Source organism: Eleutherodactylus coqui, chromosome 11, assembly GCF_035609145.1.
Source record: "Eleutherodactylus coqui strain aEleCoq1 chromosome 11, aEleCoq1.hap1, whole genome shotgun sequence".
NCBI lineage: Eukaryota > Metazoa > Chordata > Amphibia > Anura > Eleutherodactylidae > Eleutherodactylus > Eleutherodactylus coqui.
This window is the reverse complement of record NC_089847.1, coordinates 102,263,598-102,289,341: the sequence shown is the minus strand read 5'-3', so window position 1 is coordinate 102,289,341 and position 25,744 is coordinate 102,263,598. Positions and strand designations below refer to the sequence as shown.

The 25,744-nt window shown below is 42.3% G+C and overlaps 1 protein-coding gene across 2 annotated transcripts in view; it reads left to right on the top strand.

The window, feature by feature from the left end:
- CPT1A (carnitine palmitoyltransferase 1A) overlaps positions 1–25,744 on the top strand; it is a 74,343-nt gene that overhangs the window by 28,721 nt on the left and 19,878 nt on the right. Inside the window, exons 6-13 of one of the 2 annotated variants that reach the window (XM_066583203.1) lie at positions 2,167–2,304; positions 5,876–5,953; positions 8,511–8,618; positions 12,026–12,110; positions 16,111–16,306; positions 18,620–18,808; positions 21,203–21,308; positions 22,252–22,368. In XM_066583203.1, coding sequence (XP_066439300.1) covers positions 2,167–2,304; positions 5,876–5,953; positions 8,511–8,618; positions 12,026–12,110; positions 16,111–16,306; positions 18,620–18,808; positions 21,203–21,308; positions 22,252–22,368 — 1,017 coding nt within the window. Of the gene's footprint in view, positions 1–2,166; positions 2,305–5,875; positions 5,954–8,510; positions 8,619–11,371; positions 11,460–12,025; positions 12,111–16,110; positions 16,307–18,619; positions 18,809–21,202; positions 21,309–22,251; positions 22,369–25,744 lie in introns of both variants that reach the window. The other variant, XM_066583202.1, reaches the window with a different exon arrangement.

Below are 25,744 nucleotides of genomic sequence, written 5' to 3'. Positions count from 1 at the left end.
ATTACCAAATATTTAATTCATTATTGTTTGAGAACCACAGAAAGTTTTGGAGATATTTTTATATTATTATTTTAATGTCCTCTTGTGTATTTTCTCCGTGTTCAAGTTTTTTTTTCTGTGTGCGCATCTGTATGGGTGCTATTTAACCCCTTAATGACATGGCCTATTTTGGGCTTAAGGATGCAATGATTTTTCAAAAGCCATAACTTTTTTTATTTTTCTGTCGATGTGGCCGTATAAGGGTTTGTTTTTTGCGTGGCGAACTGTAGTTTTTATCGGTGTCACTTTTGGGTACATTGACTATAATATAAAACTTTTATTTATTTTTTTTATGATAGCAGGGAGAGAAATTAATTCTGCCATAGATTTGTTGTTTTTTTTTACAGCGTTAATTATGCAGCATAAATAAGACAAAACATTTTTTCTGCGGGCCGGTATGGTTACAATGATACCAAAATTCTTACATTTTTTCTTAGGTTTTTCCACTTTTCTGCAATAAAAACCCTTTTTTTGGAAATCTTTTTTTTTTTTTTTTATTGTAAATCGCTGCATTCAAAGTCCTGTAACTTTTTAATTTTTCTATATACGGAGCTCTATGAGGGCTTATTTTTTGCGAGACGAGCTGTAGATTTTATTGGTACCATTTTGGGGTACATACGGCATTAGCATTTTGCCTCAGTTTTTTAACGCTTTTTTTCCGTGCACAGTCAAAAGCATGTGCAACTTATTGTGCACGTCATTACGGATGCGGCAATACCAAATATGTGGGGTTTTAATTTTTTTTTTAACCTTTTTTATGCTAATATGAGAAAAAGCATAAAGGTTTTTTTTTTTTTACTTTTTTCTTTTCAATTTTTTTTTTAATCTTTTTTTTTTACACAATTTGTGTCCCTCTGAGGGACTTGCAGCACAGCACTGATGATCGCTGTGATAAGGCATGGCAGGGCTACTGCCCTGCCATGCCTTATCGCTTATACAGCGATCACAGGCCATGGCACTACAGGACGCCAGTGTCTGGCATCCTGTTGCCATAGCAACAGGCCGGGCTCTCTGCAATTATATCGCGAGAGCCCGGCAACTTCACAGAGAGAGCGCGCTCCCTCTGTGAACCCTTCCCATGCCACAATCTACATAGATCGCGGCAGGGAAGGGGTTAACAGCCGGGGGGGGGGCGCACCTCCAATGCACCCCTGCTGTTGTGCTGTCGCAGCGGGATGCCGGCTGTGACTGACAGCCGGCTCCCGCTGTGGGATAGCGCAAGATCATAAGTGATCTCGCGCTATCCCCAGGACATAAGTTTACGCCCTGTTGCGGGAAGTACCCCGCTGCCAGGACGTAAACGTACGCCCTGGAGCGGGAAGGGGTTAATGAATAAAGTTTCTAATTTATGACCTGCTGTGACTCAAGTTCATAAGTACCTAAAATGTATTTGTGAAGCTGGTTTTATTTGCTGTAAAACTGCAAGATCTTCTATTGATCCTTGGTGGAACGCTCAACTTTACATCCGAGACTTGGAATGGGCCCCGCTATGATCACCTTCAACAACAAGTTCAGAAATTAAAAGCTTGGGATTATTTTGCTTTCCCTAAGGGCCCTTATAGAAGAGCCGATTCTCGTTTGAACGTGCGAGTGACATCGCCGCTGTCTCCTTCGCTCTCGTGTAGCCTGTTCAGACAGGTAGAAACCTCATTGGCTCATTCTAACAAGCATCGATCAGTCCGTATAAGTGAATGTGAAAGACTGAAGAATAAGTGAACGAGTCAATGATGATTTTTATATTTGCATAAAATGAATTAAAAGTGAACGATTCTTCGTCATTAGTCGTTGACTCCTGTTTAGACCGAATGAGTATATCGCTCACTTTGGCTCCTTTGAGCGACAATTGTGTAGTCTAAAAGCACCTTAATGTGATTAAGGCCCATAGGGGTGTTACGGTTTGGCGATTTAAGGCACACAGGAATGCCATGGTTGGGAGGCTCAAGGCACACAGGGGTGTCTCAGTATGGAGGCCAGTCAGACCCTCAGCCTAGGGTTGTGGGACTGGAGGATTTTGGATCAGACAAGGAAAAGTCCAGTTGGAGATGAGCAGAACCAGGGGGGAAAAAGATTACCATCTACAAGCTGAATTCAGCAACAAATATTAACGACCATCTTTTATCTCTCTAGTACCTGGAGTCTGTTAGACCACTGATGGACGACGAGCAGTTTAAGAGAATGGAAGGTCTTGCCAAAGATTTTGCTGTCAACCTGGGACCAAGACTTCAGTGGTACTTGAAACTGAAATCATGGTGGGCCACAAATTATGTAAGTATCATGTTTTAATTACCTTAATAGATACTTGCTAAAAGCCAAGAATCTCGTGGGATCGTTCCATGAACTAGACTTCGAAACAATCTGTTTATGCCACTTTGGTTGATTTTAGAGGTGTGAAACAGGGTCGGAGCTTGCAAACGTTTCATGATTTGAGACTCAAATGTTGGTTCGTATGCTTATTGTGGTATCATTTTTGTGTTGTGGTATTTTTTATATGTTAGTAGTTGAAATGTTCCACAAATGGAGCTTGATGTGGATCTGTGTAGAAGAAAACTGTGAACCAGAGCTGCAGTTCCCTCATTCTCAGGATTGCCAGAACCAAAACCGATCAGAAAACAAGGACATAACCTAGCAATATGTCATTGACATAACGACCTCTTCTAGTGCCTCGGCAACAGGCGTGCACCTACTTAAAAACCCCAGCCTTGTAGTTATCAAAGAGATATGGTATGCTTGGAAGATCAGCCTTGACTTTAGCTTTCAACTCCTCCTGATCTTGCACAATACTTCTTCTACAGTGATTAGTGTAATATGATGCGGTTTAAGGCTTACCACTAAATGTTGGCATAGGTACAAACAGGTGTGCCTCATGTAGGCATCTAGGTTGCCGTAATAAGCCTATCAGCTATAATTTCCAATTTATGAAGTAGATTGTATGTATGTATTACTTTTATGGCTGCTGGTTGCACAAAGACAGCTTGTGTGGGTTGGAAAAAATGTTTTGTGATTTCCTCCACAACACTAACCTCATTGTTTCACTGCTGCATATGTTTAGCAGTACTGCTGTGAAGTTTTAAGTAGTGGAACATTAGTTTTCTAAACTACATACTTGGTGCCGGATGATTTTAGATTCGTGGACGCAAAGGGAAAAAAATACCTTTTGAGTGTAAAAGGGTTATTCTATGAGAACAGCCTCAATGCTTATGTTCTGCTAGGGTACGTAGATGACAGAGGAGGGTGTCCTGCCCTTCAATCACAATCATCAAAAAGCAGCCCAGGAAAGAGCTGACAAGAATTTGTTAGTTATCACCCCAATCAATCTGAACAAATTTACTCTCTGACATTCTTTTTTTTTTTTTTTTGTTTTGTTTTCCAAAAAATTAGGACTTGCTCATCTAATCACTCTTTTACACCTTTTAATGCTGCAATCACTGCTGACCACTGCATCAAAACCTTTTAAAGTGTTTTTTTTTAAACTTTTTTTTTCTGCTTTTTAATTTTTTTTTTTTTTTTTTTTACATAAGGCTTTGAAAAAAATTAAACCACAAAACCTCTACACATAACTGGTATTGCTACACCATAATCACCCATACTGTAATATATGACATTATTTATCCAGTATGGTAAAGTCCATCTAAAAAAATAAAAACTAAAGTGCCAAGAGAACTGCTTTCCATTCATGTTGCATCAGCAAAATAGGAATAAAAAATGAGAGTTTTCTATACCTCAAAATGGTACTAATAAAATCTAAAGTTGTCCTGCATAAAACAAGCTCACAACATATAGCGCTGCTGATGGGAAACAGAAAAATGTTGTGCTCTGGGAATGTGGAGCTGTAGTGGCCCAGAGGGTCCTACAGAACAGTTGCACTAACAGTTGGTCCTGTCACACCTGTCTATTAGGCATAGAAGGGGCCATGCATTAGAGAAACCCTGTTCTCCCCTTTCCTAAGCTGAGAGTTTAGCACGGATAATAGCTGGTTGCTTATTGGCTATATGTCATGCCTCCACTGATTGGTGAGTGAGTCCAGAACGGGAAAACACCACTTGGGTCTCTATGCAGAGGGGGTGGAGTTTGGAGAAAGTGCGGGAAGGAGAGAGGAAGTGGAGGAGGAGTTAGTCAGTTGCAGTCAGAGGAGAGGCAGCAAGATGTGGCTGGAGAAAGGAGGTGTCAGCAGTTCAGCGTGTGTTCAGCGATGCAGCAGTCCAGCAAGGGTAGCTAGTAGAGATGAGCGAGTATACTCGCTAAGACACATAACTCGAGCGAGTAGTGTCTTAGCCGAGTATCTCCCCGCTCGTGTCTAAAGATTCGGGGGCCCGTGGCGGAGGAGAGTGGGGAGGAACGGAGGGGAGATCTCTCTCTCCCTCTCTTTCCCCCGCAACTCACCTGTCACCCGCGCCGGCCCCCGAATCTTTAGAGACGGACGGGGAGATACTCAGCTAAGGCACTACTCGCCCGAGTAATGTGCCTTAGCGAGTATACTCGCTCGTCTCTAGTGGCTAGGTTCCTTTCCGCTCCCTTGTTTTTCCAGCAGTCAGGAGGAAAGAGTTGAAGGTCATCATCCCCAGCTAACAGTGAGTCAAACTACCCAGTGAATTCAAAGCCAAGATTAGTTCAGCAGCCATTACAACTCTTATTTCACTCCTTCATACTACACTTCCAGTAAACCCTCAACTAGTAACAATTGAGGATATTAATACAGAGTTACCTCTAGAACTAGAGAGAGAGAGGGCGCTGAAAATACGTTATTTGTGCCACTATGCGACAGCTGAGCAGAGCCCCATTATCGCCACTGTTGGGAGGGATTACAGAGCCACCCGTGACCACCATCTTTCAATCACCATGGTCGCCCCAACTTTGGCGCGCTCAGCTTGGCCGTTGCAGAGCCGCAGTCTTTAGTTTGCTTGTTTTAAGTTTATTGTGCAAAAGAGATAACCTACGATTTGGCATTTTCATAATCTTAATGACCCGTAGAATAAACACTGCGAATGTCGTAAACATCCCAAAAAAACAATGGTGAATTACTTTTTTTTTTTTTTTTCTCCGCATTGTCCCACAGTAAAAAATGAATAATTTATTCTGTACATTGTATGTGCCCCAAAATTGGTTCCTATAAAAAGTAGAACACAAAATACAAGGAGTCCTACAGCTACACTGACAAAAAATAGAAAAGAGATACGACTGCTGGAACACAAAAGGGGGAAATGACTTACTGGATCTGAAGGCTAGAATTAGTTGTCATTGAGGGGTTAAAAATGCACTTAAGTCAACCAAGTTCCACATCAAATGAATTCAGAATCTATAATAAAGTGCCATTTTTAAGGAGGAGTTTTCCCAATTTAATATGATTGTTAGGGGAAAAATTACCCCCCACCCCCATCGGCGCACAATGCACCTAATATATAAATCGGAGCTTGCCTCTTCATATATTTGCACTTGTTGGCTGTTGTGTATCAGAGGCCTTAGAGTCATCTTTTACAGATTTTGAAATCTTGTGCAGATGTAGCGGTAATTTATTAAAACCGGCCTTTCAAAGCCCAATCTTGGTAAGAATTCCAATGTTGCCTAATGACTGAAGTTGTGCATCTACACAAAAATGTACACCAGCGGGGAGCCAGAATAGACTTTTAGTATAATGTTTTCCCAGTTTCGGACTTAAATTATACATAAATGTGTAGGTCCAGGGCAGCAACAAATCACGGCTTTTTTGAGGGGGTTGGGGGATGACCTAGCACATCTTATCTGTCAAAAGGGCACAAAATGTTCTGTGAGCTGGGCTTGAGTCAAAGTTTACAACTTTTTGACACCAAAAAGCTTCATAAATCTCCCTCTATGTTTTCAGGTCAGTGATTGGTGGGAAGAATACATCTACCTCAGAGGCCGTGGGCCAATCATGGTCAACAGTAATTACTATGCAATGGTAAGTCTACTAGAATGACATTCTTTCCAAGAAAACTAGAATTCTCTTATCCCTCTATATAGCTATGTTCACATGGTGCAGAGTTTACTGAGGAGTGTCCGCAGCGGACTCTATTTGGTATGGAGTTTGGTCCTCCTCGAGTTCACTCCCTCATTTGAAGAGGTGGAATCCGCACCGCTGAGGACTTAAATTCTGCACTGGGGTCTATTTCCGCAGTGACTTTTTCTGTAGTGTGTGGATGACGTATTAAAAATCTTATCCATCATTGCTATTAATGTAAATACTGCAGATTTCCGTGCGTAAGGTTCAGACAGAAAATCCACGGGAAATCAACCCCCATGTGTACATAGCCATAATGGTCTTGTGTTCAGCCCTGTGTAATGCCCTGTTTAGCTCTTCAAACAATTTTTCTTTGCCCGTGTTTAAACTGAATGATTATCATTCAGTTTATCCTCCAAAGAACTTTAACTCTTCTGACAATATTTTTTAGTTCCTGAACGGGAGTTAAAGATGCATTTGTTCGATCGCTAGAATACTACACTGCATTACTTATGTAGTGCATTCTATTATGTTTGACAGCAGCCTATTCAACTCTGTAGGAAGCAGGGTCTAATTGGCTGTGTTTAGAGATGAGCGAGTATACTCACTATGGGCAATTGCTCGAGCGAGGATTGCCTTTAGCGAGTATCTCCCCGCTCGACACGTAAGGTTCGGGTGCCGGCAGAGGGCAGGGAGCTGTGGGAGAGAGCGGGACGGAACGGAGGGGAGCTCTATCTCTCCCTCTCTCACCCCCCCCCCCCCCCCTCCCGCGCCCTCCTGCTGACTGCCGCTACTCACCGCTCCCCCGCACCGGCACCCGAACCTTCTGTCTGGAGCTCATCTCTAGTTAGGGTTTGTTTTACCAAGGTTGGTTCCTCTAGTAGGGCATACATAGGGATACATCATAAAGTGTGATTGCTCTGCTTCATACCTAGCTCCATTAGGCTGGTCTTGCACAAGCGGAATCGTCAGCATCTACATAGATGATCTGCAGTAAATAGCATGCACTCAACGGTATGTAAAATAGTTTTACTTCACACTGCGTATTCCGCGAGCAGAGGAAAAATCGCAGCATGCTCTATTTTGCTGTATTCTCCACTCAGACTGTCTCCATTGAAGTCAATGGAGACCGTCCAACCCGCAGCTCATCCGCAATGTCAGATGGTACCCCATGTCATCGCCTAGTGACAGCACGCAAAAAAATTATTATTATTATTTTTTTTTAATCTGTACTCTGCATGACCAACAGCGAGTGTCCGGTCATCTGCAGTACAGAAAAAGCAGGTACACAGGGTCAATGGCCGGGGCCACACCTGGATTCTGTTGCAGGAACCTGCATGCAGAATTCGGATGGTTCGTGTGAGCGCGGGCTTAGTCAGAGCAGAGCTGCTAACAGTCTCTCTCCGTCTTGCAGACATAACCAGCAATGCTGATTTCCAGTTAATTAGAAAATGTTTATTTTATCTCCCTTATCGCTTCTCTTGTACAGTTACTAGAAGGAGGTGATAAAACTTTTCCAATGCAAAGACCAAAGTACAATCAAGCAGTACATAGTTGGAACCTGGTATAGCTAGCAGGAAAATGGTGACGGACATGTGACTGTACCGTCATAAAGTACTGAGCAATGTCCGACGTTATCGGCAAGGGAGGGGGGAGGATTTTGGTGCATATTTTCGTTTGGAAGATAAAGGTGTTCCAGATATTCACCATGTGTTGGGACCTCTTCTTTGAGGACCTAAGTATTTACCCTAATGTAGCCTTGAGGATTTCTGAGAGTCATAAAGTTTTTGGTACTTAAAGTGTAAAAACAAAACCTGTTACTATATAAATTATATGTTCTTCCCACATAACTGATCCTTGCCAGCCTCAAGACCTTCCTGAATCTGAACCTGTACATGATGTCGTGGATAAGTGCCACCCATCCTGTTGGAAGATTACCTGACATGTTCATGTGATATCAAGTCATTGTGTAGAGATTGTAGATGGAAAGGACTGAGGAGCAGCAGACAGTAGTGGTATGGGAACAGTTCAAGGGTTATTTTCATGTTGGACAACTGTGGTACAGCCATAGGATATGCCATAAATATCTGCTCAACATGGCTCCAACCTATCTCGAAAACGGTAGTCTTCAGACCCGGTCTTCTTTCGACTGGTGCATCTGGGTTGCAATTTAATACATTGGTGGTCAGGATCTTGGAAACAGTTGAGCTTGCTAGGCTACACGGCTTCTATAACTTGGCTGTGTCTTTTCAGGGGTTGTCAAGAATAAGAGAAACATGGCTACTTCAAAAATGGCAACACACAAGTCTTGTCTGAGGCAGTGAGCTCGGATGTGAGGGGGGAAAACAAGCTCAACTGCAATGAAAAGTGACAGAAACCTGTAGTACTCAGGCAAGCCACAATTGATGTTGATGGCTTCTCCTGAGAATGGGCCATCAACTTTTAAAGCCTGGCTAACCTCTTTAATCCTTATAACTAGAGTTGTTATTAGTATGTCATACTTTTTTTTATCTCTCAGGATTACCTTTATGTGTTGCCAACCACAATCCAAGCTGCCAGAGCCGGCAATGCGATCCACGCACTTTTGCTCTACCGGAGAAAACTGGACAGAGAGGAAATAAAACCGGTATGTTTTGTTTTAAGCCAGTCAAGTTTACTTTTGTTTTAACTTTTTAAGTAAACGTTTGTTCTTGTCATTACAATAATACTGGGAAGCGTTTTCAGATATGCAGTTTCCATGACCTGGATTATTATTATAACTTTTATGTCAGTAGTTGTCATACTGTGGCTAGAAAGCGGTCAGGTCTTCTGCACCCCCATCTGGAGGCTTAGAGGGGAAGATGCTGATCTCAAGGATACATATTTTAGTTTTCTTTTAATTTAATTTTAATTCCCTAATTTTGACTAGAAAGCTAGTTCAATGCTTCCAGGACTCCTAGAAAAGCACGTGAGTCCTGTTTCTACTCTCCTGTACAAGTCATTGACAACTCTTCCTGTACAGAAACGCATACAGGGATTGACAGCTCTTCGTGTATGTGGGTGGAGGAAACAGGACTCACAGGGAACCTTTAACTAGCTTTGTACATGAAAATGTCAAATTAAATCATAGAAACATATATATCCCTGAGCTCCATGTATCCCGCTCTATTATGTGCTGCCCTCAGATAGGACACACTCGTTATTAAAAAAAAAATTTACCCCTAGAAGAAGTTGTCGGAATCAAATGAAACTTTCTCTGTGGTTGTAACATTCACATAAGTAAGTGATTGCAATATTGGAGCAAAAGGATAATTTATTGCTAAAAGCTGACCCCTTGAAGGGGAGACTCTAGTACCCCGTTGTACCGCCTCTAGCTTGGATACAAGATGTGATACAGTGGACATAGAGGCCCTAGTACCTTGTTGGGCCGCCTTTAGCTTGGATACAAGATGTGATACGGGGGGCATGGAGGCTCTAGCACCTTGTTGTACCGCCTCTAGCTTGGATATAAGATGTGATGGAGACTTTAATACCCTACTGTGCCACCTCTACCTTTTCATGTAGGATGTGATACGGGCAGGCGTGGAGGCTCTAGTACCCTGTTGGGCCGCCTTTAGCTTGGATAGAAGATGTGATACAGACGGGCATGGAGGCTCTAGTTCACTGTTGGGGCACTTCTATCTTGGATACAAGATGTAGTACGACCAGATATGGAAGCATACAGGTTCCATATGTTATCCTGCTGCACATCAGTCCATATTTGCTGTAACTGAGCCTCTAGATCGTGCAAACTCATAGGCTGTCGAAGTTGGTATTCCAGATGGTCCAATACATGTTCTATTCACAATATATGTGGTAATGTTGTGGGGACATTCCTGTGACCCCCCCCCCCCCCCCCTTGTGTGTGCGGCCAAGCATTCTCCTGCTGGGAAATACCTCTTTGAAGCTGCCATTAGAGGAACTCGTGGGTGAGGGATGTCCTGAACATATCGCTGAGCTGTCATTGTCCCTCATACCACTACTAGGGGGGACCGACTGTTGTATGCGATGGCCTCCCAGATCATCACACCAGCAGTGAGGGCAGTGGGCCGCTCCACAGAAAAAGGATTGAGGTGCTCCCTCCTAGGTCTCCAGACATGAACATCAGTGCCCAAACGAAACTTGGCTTCGTTGCCGACAATCAACAGGTTCCACTCTATACTTGTCCAATTTTGTCATTCATGACACCACTGCAAACTGAGGTGTTGGCGGGTGGGTGTCCAAGGCAGCACACGTAATGGGTGCCTTAAGACCAAAAGTGCTTCAGCCAAGAGCCTGGAAATGATTCCAACAGACACAAAGGCCTGTATCGATGGGGCCTCCGGTCTATGGATGGTGGACAACGAAACAGTTGTTGGTGCTTGTCGGGTGATCAGACCTGATCTGTGCGTTTTTTGTTTTTTTATCCTTGCATTTTAATGCACAGCATTTTATGCAAAAAAAGGCGTTCAGTCGTTCAAGCGATAATCGTTAAGGGCCTTAACACTACAAATGCACTGTGGTGGGTATGTAGTCTGAAGATTGCATCAACCAGATTAGCCAGCTGAAAACAACTGTCGATAATGTTACCCCTCCCCCCTGGTCATTGGACAGTTTTTGTCCCAAAATCTGAGGGTCCCTTTGAGGGTTTTCCAGAAATGCTGTAGATATTCAATTTGGATTTTCACACAGAAAATCGGCAGCAGTTTATCATACAGGCAGGGTGATGACATTTTAACAAACTTGATTTACATGCTGCGGAAGTTTTCTGCACCGTTTGTAAGGTCGCAGCATGACAACTTCTGCTACAGAGACCAATTTTGTTGCATTTTTGCTATGCTTTTGCCGCCAAATTTCTTTGTGGATTTGCAGCATATCTTTGCATTGTGTCGATCTGGGCTAATTGGGCAAGTAATTCTTGCAACTTTTGTATGTAACTTTATATAAAAACTTTTTGTATAAGGCTGGAAACCCCCTTGAAGACTAAATAACAGTTTTTTGGGGTTTTTTTTATATATATTTCTTAAAAGTTGGTGACGAATGAGCATATTTCTAACGCATTTAAGTATCTTAAGCAAGTGTTCGGCCTGGCGATGGGTCTTCTGACCCGAACTACTAGCATCCTATGAATCTCTTGATTCTGGCAGTTTGGGTCAAGTTGTCCTTGACCATGCCGGAGCACTCACTCTTATTACAGACTCATAAATGTAACTATAATATGATTGTCCATCACCGGCCTTACTGATAATTTCTGTGTAATGTATTAACCTGCAGGAAAGCAAAATGCTGTACCTTGTTGAATCGTATCCCTTTTTATGATATTGTGTGTTTTACACTTCTATTTATTACCCATTCGGCACACCATTTGGTTATGTGGTGTAGATTCTGCTGATGGGATCCGCAGTTCCATTATGCTCAGCTCAGTGGGAAAGAATGTTTAATACTTCCCGTATACCCGGAGAAGAGACAGGTAAGAGCATCCCAAGGCCATAGTACCTGCCCCTGCTATCTATTAAATATAAGCTGTGAGACCTCCCGGTTGTTATGGCTCTGTAGACTTCAAAAGGCATCAATCTCTTCGACTTGAAGACTAGAGGACAACAGATATGTTTCCAAAAAATCAATGTGATTTTATAAATCTGACCCAAAGAACCACACGCAACTTTTGATCAGACTATCGGAACTGGCATCTGCTCGTTGTGTTTGCACTAGATTGAATTATTAATGTATCAGATAATTCATGGTGCTAAATACACTGGTTTCTGCCAGATTCCACGGGCTACTCTAACATTAAACCGGTTTAGTTCTACTTGGTTTCACAGTTAATATTTCATCAGATACCTTGATGTTTCCCCACCTAGAAAATTGCTTGCCGATTCCTCTCCTTTATTTTGGTATTTCCATCCTAGGTTCATCTGGGTTCTCTTGTGTTTTGTGATTTTGTGTATATGTATTTTCCTTTATGCCTATTTTGGTATTATTATTGTTTCTCCATTCCCTTCCCTCATTCGTTTTCATCCCTTTGTTTCCTTTTAGCTTATGGTTAATAATACCATTCCAATGTGTTCCTATCAGTATGAACGAATGTTCAATTCTAGCCGTATACCAGGCGTTGAGACAGGTACAGCCATGGTCCTGTCTTCCATGTTGTTAGTCCTCATGATTCTAGAGCATGTGCACCAATGTTTAACCTACGCACACGTAGCAATGATTTTCTGTTGATGATTACGCAAAGCTCAGTAAAAATTGGAATCTAACACAAGAGTGGACCATTTACAAACTGATGATGGATCCTTCACGTTTTTGCATAGTACAATTATTTTAGGAAAGTCCTCCTCCAGAAATAAGCCCAGAAAATACTATTGTGATGGTCATCATGTACCTGATGCCAATCCTATATCTTTTTGGGCATTGAATAGAAATCAAACTATCTTATATTGAAAGGCTTTTCCCAAAGCTATAGAGGGAGAAAGAAATATAGATAGGAGAGAGATGGAGATATATATCTATATATAGATATATATCTCTATCATATTCGTTGATTTATTCCCTGGTTTATTTTATTTGTGACTGGACCTCCTTTTCTTACTGGAGGATATCCAGTCTTAGCTATGGCTGCCCATACACATTACATGGTTATTGGCCGAATACTTGTTCAATTGGCAGCCGTTTTGTCCAACACACCCCTTACATGCTCAACTCTTGTGATGGTGTGTGTTTTAGGATGACTTGACACGTTCCTGTACTTTAACCCAGAAGCGATAGTCGTTCAGTGAATGGAGGCAGAGTGTGTCGGGGATCTCTTCTGGCTGCCCACCTCCCTTCACTGTGACCAGGCAGTCTTTCAAAGATGAACGACTGCCTGTGTACACTGAGTGAGAGGTTGCTCACTAGTCACTTTGTTTCATTGAACTGAAGAAAAGTGACTTATGACCGATTCCTTGCACAGTACCCTGTTAGGTTCTGCTTTTACACAGGACAGCGATCGGTCAAAAATCGCTTTTCGACCAACAGTTGGCCCATAAATAACAGAGGAGAGAAAGATTACCACCAGAAGTGTCTGGCAATGGCTTTCTCTAGAGAACAAAAGAATTAGGTGGTTGATATTCAACTGCCTAATACTTATCTCACCTGAACCTGCCATTGGGTAAAAAGTCATGAAGCCCACCACACACATTAAATGATCGACCAGCCCGATATACATCCAATGTGTATGTCTGCTTTATTCCTGTTTTTTTTTCTGTTTAAGCATGTCCCCCTACAGCAACCTATTTGCTACTGACACTCAAGTGGTTAATTACAATCTGTTGGGGAAGAATACAATTCTTGTGCTGTTCAGCACCACAAGGGAAATGAAGCATTATACAATGCCCATTGGCCTCAAGTGACAGGTTGTATAATGCAACCATGTGGCAAAGACCTTCAGAGTGTGAAGCTGGTAGGCAAGGATCCTGGATTGCGGAATCCGCTCTTCTAATTCAGATTTCCCTAAAAGGGATATAACAACTTTGCAACCCTTTAAAGCGTATCAACATGGCGGTGCCATGTAAACCGACCACATGGAATAGTCATGGGGTTTAATGTGATAAACTCATGCTTCATTCTAAATATTTCACATAAAGTGAATAGGAATTTTACCTGGCTACATACATGTACAAAAATATATAGAGTTCGACCTCTATTACGTGGCAAACTATTTACAGAAAGCCGATCGCAATCTCGCATTGGCCTCCCAAGATCTTGATTGTAAATGGTTCACTCTGAATGGCGGCTTACAATATTGTCGTGATGAGTAATTAAGATTTATATTGTAGATGGCGCCCAATGCTTTTTGCCTCAGAATTGTTACGTATTTATTGCTTATCTAAACATTGCAGTCTCTTCATGCCAATAACCTCCTTTCCTTGCATGTTCACTAACTTTCTCTGCTTTATTCGTACGTCATCATTTAGTTCATCCAACAGTAACGCAGTTCAGTTTTGTTTCGAGTATGAATTAATAGCTGCCTGCTCTTTAACCCATGGTGTCTGGTGCCGGGATTGTTAAAGTTGTTTTTGCTTGACTTGTTAAGCAATATTTACAGTACTTAATATGCTCTCCTATTAACCCTTTGCAATCCAATTTTGGATTCAGGGTTTCCTAGAGGGCTTTCTCTTTCTGCCATTATACAATGGTGCCATCTGCTGACTAGAGCTAGTACTGGGGTATATGACATGCTGGAGAGGCCCCCCGACTACAGAGCAGCCAATAATCCACAGTAAGAATACCCTGCCGGACGTCTTCCGACATCGGAGCTGTACAGGCTTCAATCAGAATGTCTTTAGATGTCAGACAGTGGATTGGAAAGGGTTAAATTCCATTCATGATTTTCAATTAGATTTGTCTCATAGGGAGTTTAAAATTTGCATTTTAATCAAGATACTGCATATTTAAAGAAAACTGTTTTTTAACCCACCAGCAGATATCCTATAGCTATGAACACGTACAACCCTTATGGTTGAGTGGTGTATAATATACGATGCCCTAGCAATAATGTAGCAAATATAGTTAAAAAGTGTATGTTATACACTTTGCTATAAAGGATAATAGATATGTGGTCAAGTTGCAAAAGTCTCAGCTAAAATTGGTAAGTCTTACAAATTATAGGTCCCCTCTACTGTAAATTATAAGGTATGCTATACTTGGCTGACTTTCTATATTATATAATACGTTTAGGTTTGACAAACATAAAACATGCTTTCCCTAATTGCCATGGGCTCCTCTAAACTCAGTGGTCTGTGGCATCTGCCCATGTTTGCTTGGTGCTGATTCCAGCCCTGTTTGCAATGCATTAGTCAATAGCCAGTAAATATATAAACTAGCGTGTAGTGATGAGCAAACGTTTGAAAAGTTTGTCTGCTTCGCCAAACTTCTTCAAAAACCCCTAAGACTAGTGTAGAACACTGTGTAAGAGCTGTAAAAGCCCTGTAGAGCACTCTAAAATTGTTATACAGTGTTTCTATGGCTCTTAGACAGTGTAATACACCAGTCTTCAGGATTAATATTGAGTGAACCGAACCAGTAGAATTTTGCTAAAAGCTTTCATGTTTGTGCCAACCTTTTACCAAAATTTGACCTGAAACGGGGTCCTTCATGTTTGGTTTGCTCAACACTACTCACACGTTATGTCATGGACAACAGGAAACCATATCATTGTGTTTTTAAGATGGCAATGGGTTCTCTCACAGAGGCATGTTTGCAGTCCACCCCCTGCTCTAATTGAGCAAATGTAAGACTTCTGTATCACTCAAGGTGGCCATACACCTTAGATGTATATCAGCCAAAGCAGTGTATACAGGCCTCCTAACTCTCTCCCAACACCATATATCGGAGGGAAATAAGGATCGGGCAGTTGGAGGTGTCTGGCAGAAGCTTTCTGCACTTTCTACATTCAGGGCACACGCATTTCATATGTAGGGTGGTGTTGGGTAAGATTACTGTCAGCTCAATTCTCATTTGGCTGACAGTCATCTTGTATATGGTTTCCCTACGACCAAGTTCACATTTCTGTCAGTTTTTCTGTCACGTCATAGGAGAAAAAAAAAGAACAAAGTGCCTGATTCATCATATGACGAACACTAATGGCAACTGACCAACCCCATTGACTTACGATGGTGTCTGTTGGGTTCACTCATGATGTCCATCCTTTCATCGAAGTCAGTAGCACAGTATACCGTGCTATTCTTTTCTTCCGATATGATAGACTCTTGTAACAGAAGTCTAAACATGGCCTAAAGCCAAGTATGTTCTTAAGTTGAAAAATTAATGTTTCTTACTTCACCATAAAATCTACTGCCTGGATTACAGCTTCCCACTAAACTTCCATACACGTAGGTTCATCTGAAGTGCCTACGGGCCAAAAAATCCAGGCCTGACTGCTTTTCAGTTTCTTCAGCCCTATACATAAACCATAAAATAATTAAAAGAATATAAATGAGGTTCTTATTGCTTAACCTTGAATATCAATGTATCAACCAGTCTGAGGTGGCCTGTGGGTTTATTTCCTACAGTAAACTGGGGGTGTGAGTTGAGATTGAAAGGTTTACATGTATGTCTTCATTGCTAACTTCTGACCATTGCAGACACTATTCAACATATAAAGGACAGCAAACACATGGTTGTATACCATAAAGGTCGTTATTTCAAAGTTTGGTTGTATCATGATGGAAGGTTATTGAAGCCAAGAGAGATTGAACAGCAGATGCAACGAATTATTGAGGACAAGTCTCAACCCCAGCCTGGAGAGGAAACGCTGGCTGCACTTACTGCAGGAGATAGGTATGGAAGAACATCTTCTAGGCATATGTGCACATTCACCTGATAGTAAGAGTTGCATGGTTACCCCAACATTTGTTTCCAATTTTTATATTAATGTTATTAAATGACAAGTAGTCGTTTCAGGGCATTGGTTTTGTCTTTTATTTCATATTGTGCAGGTAGTGGAAATTGCTCATATTTGACTATATTAATGCGCATTCTTGCTGCTTACTAGCTTTCCACATTGGAAAACAAAATGTTAGTTAGGCCAACTGTAGCATTTATAAGCAATTTTAGGATTGATGGATGATTCTTGGGGGCCAAGACAATTGAGACCATGTCCTTCAATGACCCTCTTCTGGATAATATGGCGTAGCTAACATCTCAGGGCTACTGCTCTTGGGGGAGGGGAGTGTAAGTGATGTCCAAGAGGGAGTAATATAAGGGGATTGCATGGTTTAAGACCTTCATTTCTACTGATCTTACTTGGGGTATGGTACACAGCAGCAGAAGAAACCTGGCTTGAGCAGTGGACAAAAAGACTATTCTTGCTGCTGCAAATACTCTATATAGTATAATGTTGCGCTGCTCCCTGCAAAGAGTTTTTGAAAAAGCAACACATAATAGGTATTACTGCATTCATAATAGCCCAGACAATGAAAATATTTTAACTATTGTGCATTATGAACGTTGTAGAAATCTAATATAAAAAAGCCCCACAGGCCTTTTCTTGCCCCACACTTTGACCGCTTTGCGCCACCTTTGGTGGGTGATTTTCGTGTCATTAGATTTGTGACATCCTCACCATCGCCCTAAAACAATAAAATTTAAGTTTGATATATTAAGTGACCCGTCAGGCCAGGTCAAAGTTCCTATGTTGAGTCTAGCGGCGTTGTTGTGCTTCAGCCAACAGCGCCACTAGGGAGGGTCAAGTGTTGGTAAGCGACGTTCATATCCAGTTGATATAAAGAATAGTGCTTACCAATTTGACTGTTGCAATGTCCCCAAAACGTGGAAGACCAAGCCGTGGACGGCGAACAGTCAAACTAGTAAGCACTATTCTTTATAGCATTTTCGAGAGTCACCAAGAGTCACAATATTCCCCGTTTCACGTCAAGGGGTACGCTCAGATGGAAGTTGGCACACTGAAAATGTTGTTTATCCTGAAGTCCTTGCAATTTATAATAAATATTTCTTAAAACATTTACAGACATTTTTCCAGATCGTTCATGTTCGGTTAGCGAACATCAGGTCAGTCCTATCGGTAGTAATTTTAGAGAAGTAACGCCAGAATTGCGTTGTTTTTTTTTCTCCACCCCCCCCCCCTGTTTTGTTTATCTCCCCAAAAACGCAAAAAAAAAAAGCCATCCAAGAGTTACATTTACTTCAAAATGGTACCAATAAGAAGTACAACTCTTCCTGCAAAAAAACAAGCCTTCACAGAGCTTCATTGCCAGAAAAATAAGAATTTTCTGGGTCTTAGATTGCGGCGATGCAGATTCCATTATTCTTTAAAAATGTGTTTTTGGTTTTTTTTAATTGTGCAAAAGTAGTAAAAAAAACTTTATAAACTTGGTATCACAGTAATTGTGCTGATCCAGGTAAGAATGTTTTCATGTTGTTTTTACTGAAAGATGAACACCATAAAGCAAAACCCCAAAACAATGGTGGAATTTCTGGAGGGTACCTCCTACCCCCCCCCCCCCCCCCAAAAAAAAAAAAAGTACACAACAGATTATATGTACCACAGAGTGGTGCCATAAAAAATACAACTTGCCCCCCTCACCACCACCAAAAGAACCAAACAAACTTTAAAAAAAGCCCTTCATATGGCTACGTCAATGAGTTATGGCTTTTGCAATGTGAATGAAACTCTCTTAGCTCCTAAGACAAAAAATTGGATCTTCACTAAGGGGTTAGGTAAGTTGTAATATGGCATGTAGTGGTGTACGAATCAAAAAAGTTATTTAACAGAATGTTTTAAGTACTGCCTCTTGCAGGATGGTCCATAATGAGTACAGACAACTGTAGACCGGACAGGTAACTGTTACGCTTGAGCAGAGAGACAAATGATGGAATCAGTTAACACCTTTTTGTGTACCAAGGAGAGTAGAGCTACCATATAATGACCCCCTCACATCTCCAGAATGGTGGAAGAGAAGTTATGACAATAGTAATAATTGGAGAGTGGGTGCTTAATACTATCTTAAATTATAATTTCAGCTTGGCTCGGATTGTTACTTGGTTTTGCATTGTAGTCCTGATTTAGTCTATGGCCTAGCTCTCATTGCATTTTATGACTCATTAATAACTTAAAGTCTTTGTGCCACGCAGGGTGCCATGGGCTAAAGCTCGTAAGGATTACTTTGGAAATGGAAAGAACAGGCAAAGTCTGGATGCTGTTGAGAAAGCGGCTTTCTTTGTAACTCTAGATGACACAGAGCAAGGATACAACAAGGAAGACCCAGTGACCTCCCTCGACAAATATGCGAAGTCTCTCTTACATGGAAAATGCTATGACAGGTATTTTGATGTCTCTTTGATACTGTAAGCTTAGTTTATTCCTAGTTGGTGCATCATGATTAACATTGTGGCACAATCTCCGCCTAAATCCATAATTTCATAATAGAAGGGTTTGTAAAGCCTTTTTTGGTGCTGATTTCAGGTCTTGATGCTGATAATCCCACTACCCCTTACCAAGAGACATAACTTGAAGCTTCTGGGCCCCTACACAAAATTTGTAACAGGGCCCCCAAATATAGTATTTTATTCATAGTACTGGGCTCCCTATATGGAGAAGAGAGGCCTTTTGGGCCCCCTAAGGCTCCTGGGTCTGGGTGCAACCGCATCCCCTGCATCCTCTATAGTTACACCCCTGCTCTCACCCCATGTTACCTGTTTAGAGTTGATGAGCCACTGTGTTAGCTTGTTTTGTATGCAGCAGGAAGAACTCGTGTTGATGCCAACATGATCTCATGCCAATGGCTGCTTCGGAGTGAGGTCAACAGAATATAACTCAGTTGGAGTGGGTTAGGTATTTTGGACAAACCCTTCTGTATTTTTATTGGGCATGTTAAGCATCCAACACACAGGATTAGAGATGAGCGAGCATACTCTCTAAGGGCAATTGCTCGAGCGAGCATTGCCCTTAGCGAGTACCTGCCCGCTCAAGAGAAAAGGTTTGGGCGCCGGCGGGGGGAGCGGTGAGTTGCAGCAGTCAGCAGGGGGAGCGGGGGGGGGGGGGGGGAGAGAGGGAGAGAGAGATCTCCCCTCCATTCCTCCCGCCGCTGGCACCCGAACCTTTTCTCTCGAGCGGGCAGGTACTCACTAAGGGCAATGCTCGCTCGAGCAATTACCCTTAGTGAGTATGCTCGCTCATCACTACTCAGGATACCAGTCTGGAGGGAAGCTAGAGTAGAAAGCCATGTGCAGCTCCCAGGACTGTTTAACTATTTGCATCCATTGGCAATAGCACTTGAATTGGAGCTTATTTTTAGGGTACAGGCCCTGTTATATTTTTCTACTTAGGCTCCTGAACCTCTATTTTTGTATATCTATACTCTAGGCCTATTCCCCCCCCCCCCCCCCCCCCAAAATAATGTCATAAGGGGTTAAGGAGATCCTATCGGTGATATACTGTATAACATCCAAAGATAATCTAATGTAGGGTGTTCTTTGACCCAAGAAAGGAACGAATTACAGTTCCGTGTTCATCTAAGATTGATTGTTGGTTTACGGATGTGGATTGATATCTTATTAGCACTCAATTCCACACCACAACTTTGTGCCCATAGAGTTTATGTTTTTACAGAGTTTCAATAAAGATATTGATTTTAAAAAAGTCCTCTGTGAAAGGGCATATATTTTTCTAGACTTTTTGCCGCACTTTGTGAAGTCTTTTTTGTATTTGGGATTTGTAAGGGATTTACAAAGGTGTACATAATCCGAAATGGTACTAATAAAAACAGCTTGCCCTCAGACAAAAAATAAGTCAGGAGATTCAGAATATGGAGGAGAAATGCAATTTGCAAAAAAGTTTTTCCTATTCATAAGTGGAAAAATATTTTAAAAAATTATAAATTTGGTATCCCTGTAATCATACTGACCCATATAATTAAGTACACAATTTTACTGCCCCCTTAATGCTATGAAAACTAAATTCCCCAAAAATCGTACAATTGCTTTTATATTTTTCATTGTACCCTACTTACACTTTTTTTTTAATGAAGTCTTGCAGTTGAATAGATTGTACAAAAATAACCTCGTCGGGGTTCGTGTTTATCGGTAAATCAATAAAGCTTTCTATATTAAACGGGTTTTTTTTTTATTCAATAGGCCCCCCCCGTTCGGCGCGAGACAAACCCGATGCATTTGTTAAAAAAAAAAAACGTTTAGTACTTACCCGAATCCCCGCGCTGCGGCGACTTCTTACTTACCTTACTAAGATGGCCGCCGGGATCTTCACCCACGATGCACCGCGGGTCTTCTCCCATAGTGCACCGTGGGCTCTGTGCGGTCCATTGCCGATTCCAGCCTCCTGATTGGCTGGAATCGGCACACGTGACGGGGCGGAGCTACGAGGTCCAGCTCTCCGGCACGAGCGGCCCCATTCACCAGGGAGAAGACCGGACTGCGCAAGCGCGTCTAATCGGGCGATTAGACGCTGAAATTAGACGGCACCATGGAGACGGGGACGCCAGCAACGGAACAGGTAAGTGAATAACTTCTGTATGGCTCATAATTAATGCACGATGTACATTACAAAGTGCATTAATATGGCCATACAGAAGTGTATACCCCCACTTGCTTTCGCGGGACAACCCCTTTAAGTAATAAGTTAATATGAAGTAATGGTTCTTTTCCAGTGCTTTATTAAATAGGAAATATATGCTAATGGGAGTGTGTAATCTGTTCTAGGTGGTTTGATAAAACTATAAGTTTCATTGTCTTCAAGAATGGGAAGATGGGTATGAACTGTGAACATTCCTGGGCCGATGCCCCAATAGTTGGACATCTGTGGGAAGTAAGTTGTTCTCTTTAGTTATTAATATAATCATGGTAAAGTCCACATGATGGTAATAATGATGGGTTCGAGTTCATTTGAGTATCTCTGTTCTGTATCATGACAACAGAAAGTTTTCTCCATTGGTCATATAAAGTGTAATGCCCGTGATTGTCTTGAATCTGGTGGATTGACTCAACCTTCTGTATGGTGCATACAACACAATACTGATGGGGACTTCTTACTAATGAGGCACCGGATCAGGAGCTTTCCATTGTTACTAGCAAATAACATTATTTTTTAATGGAAGTTTGTCATTCATTAATGCAAAGGAAGGTGTCCATAGTAGAGACAACTCCATTATGGTGCAAGAATTTGCCGCCCAGGACAGTAGGGCTTGATGATTTGTTTTCCTCTTCGAGACTTTTCAATGACCCTCCCTCTTTTGTTTGCCAACAATGCAGTTCATCTGGTAAGGGGATTTCTACACAGGTCCCTGCCATCCAGTAGAAATGGAGAGGAGATCATTGAAGTGACTGTTATGGTCCTGGGCAAACAAAGATGGCTGCACTAGTGCTTTGACAACCTCATGCGCAATGTACATTACTATGCAATTACATACTGCTCTGACTGGCCAGTGCTGGTCATGCCAGAGCGCTGGCCAATCAAAGCAGCCTGTATGTGCATCAGGTTGTTAGAGAAGTTGTGTGGCCATCTTTGTTTGTCCAGGACCCCTCTCTACAAGGGTCCCATAACAGCTCTGTGGACTGCCTCTAAGGAATGGATGGCCTTGTTGGATATTTAGTTGGTCCTAATTGCTTTCTGTCAATTCTGTGTTTAATAAAATGTGGTATTCAAGAGATCTTAGATAAGCTTACTTTATTCTCTTCACTTTTCTACTTCAGTCTTTCTAATCTTCCTAACATCAATCCTAATGTAAATGATTGTGTTCTATCATTTCCAGTATGTCATGGCAACTGATAAATTTGACCTTGGATATGAAGATGACGGCCATTGTAAGGGAGAGGTCAATCTTAGCATTCCTCCTCCAAGCAGACTACAATGGGAAATCCAGGAAGAGGTAAGAGAAACTACAAATATGTAAGGTCTTCAAAAATGTAATGTTTCGTGTATGGCTTCCATGACACCATTGCAGTTTGACTACAGTAGCGTGCATGGGATCGGAGTACGATGGGGAACTGGAGGCACGAAGGCACAGTTGGCAATTATATAGCAATAAATAGATTCATAAGAAAAAGAGTCTAACCAGTGCGTTTTAACAGTGAGTTATCAAACCAGATAGTTGTCACAACCAGAATCTGTCCTAAATGTGGTCCCATACTACCCTCTAGTAATTCTATCAGAACAGTATAAGCTCTCTTTGAACATTCTCTTTATATCCTCAATTAACCCTTTCCAATCCACTGTCTGACGTCTGAAGACATTCTGATTGAAGGCTGTACAGCTTCGATGTTGGAAGACGTCCGGCAGGGTATTCTTACTGTATATTACAGGCCGCTCTGTTGTCAGGGGCCTCCCAGCATGTCCCATACCACAGTACTTGCTCTAGGCAGCAGATGGCACCATTGTATAATGGCAGAAAGAGAGAGGCCCCTAGGAAACCCTGAATCCAAAATTGGATTGCAAAGGGTTAACATTGTAGACAAATCTGAGTCCCCGCAATATTTGGAGTCTAAAAGCTGATTTAGACGCAATGATTATTGCTCAAAATTCGCTGAAAAAGCCATCTTTTGAGCGATCATCGTTGTGTGTAACTGCACTGGCATTGTGCAGTTTTCGTTATGCTGTCGCTCATCGTTGTCTTTCAGCGAACTGAAAGACAACGATGAACCTTATCAGGGATTTACAGTGGGATACAGCTGATACTATTGTTTCAGCTGTATCCCGTACCTGATCACAGGCTGGGTATGAAGAACAGAGCAGTCCAGCTGTGCTCTGCATACCGCGCTCGGAGCGCTCGGCTGTATAACAGCTGGGCGCTCTAAACGGGAAACAGCTGGATGCAGAAGACGAGCGCCCCCCACTTGTTTATTGCATCCTCTGCTCGGAGCACAACGTGATCGCTCAGCGTTTGAGCGATCACCTTGCGCTGTAAATGACAACGATTATCACTCAAAAGCTGCTCAAAACTAATCTTTTGAGTGATAATCATTGTGTCTAAATGGGCCTTAAAGGAGATGTCCCGAGGCAGCAAGTGGGGTTATACACTTCTGTATGGCCATAATAATGCACTTTGTAATATACATTGTGCATTAATTATGAGCCATACAGAAGTTATAAAAAGTTTTTTACTTACCTGCTCCGTTGCTAGCGTCCTGGTCTCCATGGTGCCGACTAATTTTTGGCCTCCGATGGCCAAATTAGCCGCGCTTGCGCAGTCCGGGTCTTCTCCTGTTCTCTATGGGGCTCCGTGTAGCTCCGTGTAGCTCCGCCCCGTCACGTGCCGATTCCAGCCAATCAGGAGGCTGGAATCGGCAGTGGACCGCACAGAAGAGCTGCGGTCCACGAAGATAGAGGATCCCGGCGGCCATCTTCAGCGGTAAGTATTGAAGTCACCGGACCGCCGGGATTCAGGTAAGCGCTGTGCGGGTGGTTTTTTTAACCCCTGCATCGGGGTTGTCTCGCGCCGAACGGGGGGGGGGTTTAAAAAAAAAAAAACCCGTTTCGGCGCGGGACATCTCCTTTAAGCATGTAGCCTCTCTTAGTCCCGATGCCCTGCATGGCTTAGGAAGCGCACTCTAGTACACAGCAGAAAAAATGTAGGCAGTAGAGTTCCAAGCTCAAAATGGTGCTGGTAGACCACTTGGAAGATATAGTCACATCTTGGTTGTTTTAACCCTTTTCAATCCACTTTCGGATGTCTTCTGGCATTATGATTTAAGCCTGTACAGCTCCAATGTTGGAAGAAGCCTGGCAAGGTTTTCTTATTGTATATTGCCGGCCGCTCCGCTGTCGGAGACTATCTAACATGTCACCTCGTGCGGTAGTGGCTTTAGCTAGCAGATGGCGCCGCTGTGGAAAAGGAGTAAGCCCCCTTTGGAAACGCTGGATACAAATCAGATCAAAAGGGGTTAAGTCTGCACACCATATAGTCCAACCCTAGAGACCGGTCTCTACTTACACTTGTTGAAGTTCAGCACCTGCATAATGGCCATCTGCATTCTTTGAAGCATTTGCAGGCTCTTGTGCATGATGTGTGCTGTCACTGCTTTTTTTCTCTCCAGCAGCACCAACCCATCGTCTCCAAAAACACTGGCGACCCACTGCTGTAAGCTCTTTTACTGAGCATTACTTCCCTGCTCTCAGCAGCTTCCTTTCAGCTTGGGTAGCTGTCTCTGGCAGCATGATAGACTCGGGGGCCCTATGTTCACTCCTCCTAAACTAAGTGCATTACCAGTCCACGACCACCATACCACCCCTTCTGTCAGGTGACCTGCAAACTACCAATCAGAAAATTGTCCAAGAGTAAAGTGATCTAGAGGTGTTAGTACACATTTTGGCCTCTAGGTGCCACTGTAACATCACGTTTTACCTTATTCTTTATACGTTTGTCAGCTATAATGATTACTAGTGCGTGTTCTTCACACACAAGTGTAGCCTGCTTACACCATTACAGAGACAACCCAGGTCTGCCATCAGGGTTGTAAATTGCCACAAACATCCACTGCCAGATTTCTTAAATTAATTAATTAACTCTGTATATTAGATTTTAAGGTCTTCATAAGCCTATGGTCATGCAAAAGCACAACATAAATACATCACACAGATCTGGCATGTACCTCCATATTTTTATGTGCCACATATTGAGAACTGGACCCTACATCCCTTTTGTATCTCCTGTATTCATTTCTAGAAGTTTTGAGGTTTTGCAGCAAAGAGGCTTGTAGAAATAAAGCAGTCTGAACTCATGAAGAATGGGGACTACTTCTGAGGCTGAGAACAGGTTACTGTATTGACCAAACTGTGAGGGTAATTTGCATGCGTTCTTTAGGCTATTCCAAAGAACCTAGCATATAAACTGCTCTACTTGTATAGAATATATCATGTCTTTAAGTGATGACTCATTGATGCATGAGATGCTATGGTGTTTCCCCCAAAATATTATATTAATGTTTGACCAAAAAGTGGCACCAGGTCTTCTTTTTGGGGGATGTCTTATTTTACTTACCTAGCAGGCTCGGTCCAGGTCCCTCCTGCTGCTCTCCAGAGCTTCGGTGTGGTTCTTGCAGTGCTCGGCCACTCACAAAGGATCACTTCCTGGTTACAGGATTCATAAATCCTACCTCCACAAAGCAATGGCTGTGATTGGTTCTTTGAGCGCTGCTCAGCCGAATAATACAGCGTTCGATGAAACAATGCAATGGCTGTGATTGGCTGAGCAGCGATCGAAGAACCAATCACAGATATCACATTGGTTCCTTGAGCGCTGCATTGAT